At 53.2% G+C, this 5,040-nt stretch overlaps 1 protein-coding gene across 1 annotated transcript; it reads right to left on the reverse strand.

Moving 5' to 3' along the window:
- Window positions 1-666: 666 nt before the first annotated feature.
- Window positions 667-1,080, reverse strand: PIRT (phosphoinositide interacting regulator of transient receptor potential channels). The gene has a single exon (XM_029927150.1). The coding sequence runs from the start codon at window positions 1,078-1,080 to the stop codon at window positions 667-669; it is 414 nt and encodes a 137-aa protein (XP_029783010.1).
- Between the last annotated feature and the right edge of the window lie 3,960 nt (window positions 1,081-5,040).

Below are 5,040 nucleotides of genomic sequence, written 5' to 3' on the forward strand. Positions count from 1 at the left end.
TTCCTTGGCTGTCTGACCCCCAGCACCTTTTCTGGGGCCAGGGGAGGGGAGATGCGCCTTCTTACAAAGTGTTTCTCCCTAACCGCCCTTCAATGTTCACTCTCTGTGATGTCCTATACATGACGTGTCTTATCTCTTCAAATGCAAACCAGTATCTTGCCCACACAGACAGTGGGGGATGGCGGAGGGGCTGGCAGAGCCAGGGAGCCTGGAAGGAGTCTTTCGTCTCTTCTGCGAGGGACCTCCACTGGTCACTTACAGTTCCAGAGGGTCCCAATGGGGAATCCAGCTCAGGCATTCAGATGCGTCAACATGAGGCTCTCCTCCAGACACAGCCTAGCGGGAGGAATTTCCCAACATGCATAGCGATCTGCCCAGAGAGTTGGATGGGTGCGCCTGGATGCAGGAGCAGGGAGTGAGCCATGAAAGGGGATGGCGGTGGCCAGCATCTAAGGGGGCTCGGCAGTTACAGAGAGACTACATGAGACCCAGCCAACAGCCTCGCCCAGCTGCCCAGGGAGCCCTGAGCTCTTCCCCGAAGGGCCAGGAAGATGCTGTTTTGTGGCTGACCCCACCCCCAGGAAGAGGGGGATGTTGATGTCATTGTCAGATCACCTCTCGGTGGAGGGTGCAGGGTGACAGGGAGCACAGAGTGGGAGGCCGCCATCAGCGATTCAGGAAGAAGGACTTGAGGCTCTGGAAGAAAACGGACTTCTGTCTCTGCTTCTGTTTCTTTTTGATGATGGGCACCCACACCAGCCCGCACACCAGCATCATGAGTCCCAGCGACAGGAAGGCGGGCCCGATCATCTTCAGGACCTTAAGGCTGTTGTTGCCCAGGTTCAGGGTGTAGGCCAAGGCGGTGATGACCACACCAAAGAGGAGGATGGCGCCGCCCACCGACATGATGACGATGGGTTTCCGGTAGATTTCCCAGTTACTCCTGGGGGCAGCGGTCCAGACAGACTCGCTTCTGGAGCTGATGCACAGGGAGCTGGCCGTCTGGCTGGGCAGCAGGTCCTTGGATTCCGGAGACGTCTCATCGACCTCCAGGGCCTTGGGGGGAGCCTCCATTGTCATGGCTTCCTGGGACCGGGCACCCGGTACACACAACGGGTAGGAGCAGGGGTGAAGCCGAGCCCTCCTCACATGCCCTTCCTGTTCTCAGCATCCGTCCGCAGCCTGGCTCTCGGCGGAGGGCGATGCAGGGCTTTGTGCTAAAGCCAAAAAGAAAGTCAGATGAGATCCACATTAACCAGAAACCACTCCCAACATGCTTTTTCTTCTTGTGAGAGAAAAAGAGTTCGAATCAACTGCTTTCCATATTTAAAACAGGGAACACTGGTACCCGTGAAAAACACCAGAAGCTGTGGTGTATCGAATGGCATCTTATTTTCAGACTCAGCCACGTTCTAGCTGTGTGACCTTGAGGGAGTTGCTTACTGTCTCTGTGCTTCAATTTTCTTATCTATAAAATGGGGATCACAATAGTACTTACCTCACAGCGTTTTTAAAAGTGTTGAGTTTTAAGACATGTAATGCATTGTAATGATTCCTAACGGTTTGCAGACACTTCATAAGTGGGGCTATTTGCCTATCCCAGGGTAAGGAATTATCAGCAATTGGATTTGAACCTTTCAGCTCCTGCTCTTTTATTTTTCCTTTTCCTTAAAAAAAATTTTTTTTTTTTACATTTATTTATTTTTGAGAGACAGAGACAGACAGAGCACAAGTGGGGGAGGGGCAGAGAGAGAGACAGAATCCAAAGCAGCTCCAGGATCTGAGCTGTCAGCACAGAGCCCAATGTGGGGCTCGAACTCACAAACCGTGAGACCATGACCTGAGCCAAAGTCAGACGCTCAACCGACTGAGCCACCCAGGGGCCCCTCCTTTTTACTTTTTTACTGTTTATTTATTTTTGGGAGACAGAGAGCGTGCACAAGTGGAGGAGGGGCAGAGAGAGAGAGGGAGACACAGAATCTGAAGCAGCTCCAGGCTCCGAGCTGTCAGCACAGGGCCCGATGACCTGACCCAAAGCCAGATGCTTAACCGGTTGAGCCGCCCAGGCGCCTTGCTCTTGCTCTTAAAACACCAGACTGCATATGGACTGGAGAACATCTTTGAGTGCAGCCCGGGATTTTATGTGCTTTTTCAGCACCTGACAGTCATTCTCCGGGCTCAGAGTGTGACCTTGTTAGTATCTACAGGCCCCCTTTCCCCGGCTTCCTCACGGATTACACCAAGTCAGATCCCTACCTTCTCATTCTTAAGTGGGCTCAGGTGTGAAGTCGAGCCCACCGCCTGTTGTGATTTCGCATCTGGAGCCCCCGTCTGTGTACCTCTCGGTCACCAGGGTCCTCTCCTCCCCTGGATGCTCAGCTGATGAGAGCAGCTCTGGAGATTCGAGAAGCACCTCTTACCTGCCAAGTACGCTTCCACCAGAGCCTGGCGAGCTCCGGGGCCTCGAACGCTGCATTAAAACCTTTCATTCCATAATAAAAAATGGGGTTCGAGTGCCAATGCCTATCTGTTTGCAACAAGGCACTAAGATATGAATGGATGGATTTAGATACATACTTTCCTGGTATTTTAGGTACTTTGGGGGAGTGGGAGGAAGGAGAGGCTGGGAGAGCCGGGGGGGCCGGGGCAGGGAGGTCTTTCCCCAGTCACCGCAGGATCCCTGTCCCTGGCTTGCCTTCTGAGGGTCTGGCGTGCTGCTTTGTGCCCTAGAGATGCTCCCTCCGCATCAGGGAGTGAGCGAGTGAGCGAACAGCTTCCTTTCTGCCTCCTCCCATTGGCCCTGAGTATAAATCCACCACTTTTTAAATATGTTTATTTATTTATTTTGAGAGAGAGTGAGCAAGCAGGGGAAGGGCAGAGAGAGAGGGAAAGAGAGAGAGAATCCCAAGCAGGTTCTGCAGTGTCAGTGCAGAGCCCGATGTGGGGCTCGACCTCACGAACTGTGAAATCATGAGCCAAGCCGAAACCAAGAGTCAGATGCTTAACTGACCGAGCCCACCAGGCGCCCCTAAATCCACATTCTTTATAACCCAGCTTGTCTCCGTTCTTCCTGGCAGAGCCTGGTGCCTCCCTTCATGAAGCCCAGGTAGAGCTGAGCTCTAGGACCGTGCTGGCCACTCTCTCCTCCCGTGTCCCCGAGGCCACAGACTCTTCTCTGTTCTCTCTCTGCCTGCCTGGGGTGACTCTCTCCAAGCAGTGCTCTCTCCAGCCTCTGCTCTCCTCACCCCTTGGATCCACCATCTTCGGTCCTTGGCTCTCACTCTTTCCCTCCTCCAGATGCCCTGGGCTCTTCCTCTGACCTCTTCTTCTGTTCCCTGTCTGCTCAGGACCCACTTAAGTCGGGTTTATTCTGTATACATGCAATGCCAGAGAGTTCTTTCCAACGGCAAAAGGTGGGTGTATTGGGGGAGGTGGGCAATTCATCCCCGTCACAATGGGCTTCCCCACCACACCCCAATTAGGTTGAGTCAGACCCAACTACGGAGAGGGGTGATTTCCAGAAGGAAATCACGGTATTGGCCCCGGGGCGAAAGGTAGTGTGGGATGGGGGCGACTGGGTGACTCCGTCGGTTAAGCATCTGACCCTTGATTTTCGTTCAGGTTCATGAATCATTATGGTTCACGATCTCATGGTTCGTGGGTTCAAGTCCTGCTTTGGGCTCTGTGCTAGTGGCGTGTAGCCTGCTTGGGATTCCGTCTCTCTCTCTCTCTCTCTCTCTCTCTCTGCCCTTCCCCCGATTACTCTCCATTTCGCATTCATTAAATAAACAAATTAAACTTAAAAAAACAAGAAATTTAAAAAAAAAGAAAGGAAAGGCAGCTGGGGATAAAGGAGATGGTGCCTGGATGGTGTCTGGTCCCGACACTCTGGAACCCGTTGTTTCTTCTTTACCAAGGCTCTTCCATGAATAAGCATCGCTGAGTGAATGAATTCTCTGCAACACTCCCCTCCCTGTGCTCATCTCAAACCTAACCCCTCACCTCCCATCCTCCCTCACCCCTGCAGCAGCTCAGGCCTGACCACTGGACCAGCCTTCCCCCTACTCCGTCCCCGAACTGTAATGCTCCCCCTTTCTACAACAAGCAGTCACAGACCCCTCCCCCTTGCTGCGGAGGAAATGGGAGCTCTAAAATGGCCGTGCCTCCAGAATATAGATATTCACGTTCACGTACATTCATTCAGAGAGAGGATATTTGGCTCTCTGCTTCCAAAGACTTTGAAGAATAGGACGGATGCCCTTTTGTAAGTGAAGGCGCACAGGTGTTCGCTTCCCCTCGGGTCCTGTGGTCTCTTTGCATAAGGCACGCAGCTGTTTGTAAAGTGATCTCTTCCCCTGCGGGCTGGGGGTGAGGAGGGGCACCACAGAGCGCGTTATGAGGTCCTAGCCTCCTGTATTGAAGATGTACTCACAATCCCAGTAGGATTTTCTCTCTGGGTTGTCATTTCTTCCACTCGGTGGAGACCGAGCAAGAAGGGTCAGACACTGGAGGTGTGGTGGGAATGCAGATTCTCCATAGTGCCAGAGGAGAGCTGGGCTGGATGGAGAAGGACATGCTCCCTCGAGAACTGTCATTGGGGCACCAGGTGTGTCCCGCACAGGAAGTGCACTCCCGGAGGCAGGGGACCACTGCCAGGGGGCCTAGAGAGGGAGTGGGACCCAGTGGCCTTGCTGCGAGCACTGAACAGATGCTCTGTGGCCCTGCAGGGAGGTCCCTTGTTTATTCCCATTTTACTGGGCATAGACTGGCCCAGGGGGATTTAGGAGCATGGCCAAAGCTTCCTCTAACCTTTTATGTGGCTGTGCTGGGCTTCAGGCCAAGGTCTTTGGACTCAGAGCTCCATGCACTAGATCGTGCTGCTTGGATGAGCTCTGAGGGTTCTCTGACAAGGGGAATTTCTGGGCTTTTCACTCTGGGGCTTCCTTTGCCCGCAGAGTAACCTCTCGCTGAGTATGGAATGACAGGGCTAAGCAATTCCATGGTGATTCACTATACAGTAGAGAAAGGGGAGTACAGTTG

This window comes from Suricata suricatta, chromosome 17 (genome assembly GCF_006229205.1).
Source record: "Suricata suricatta isolate VVHF042 chromosome 17, meerkat_22Aug2017_6uvM2_HiC, whole genome shotgun sequence".
NCBI lineage: Eukaryota > Metazoa > Chordata > Mammalia > Carnivora > Herpestidae > Suricata > Suricata suricatta.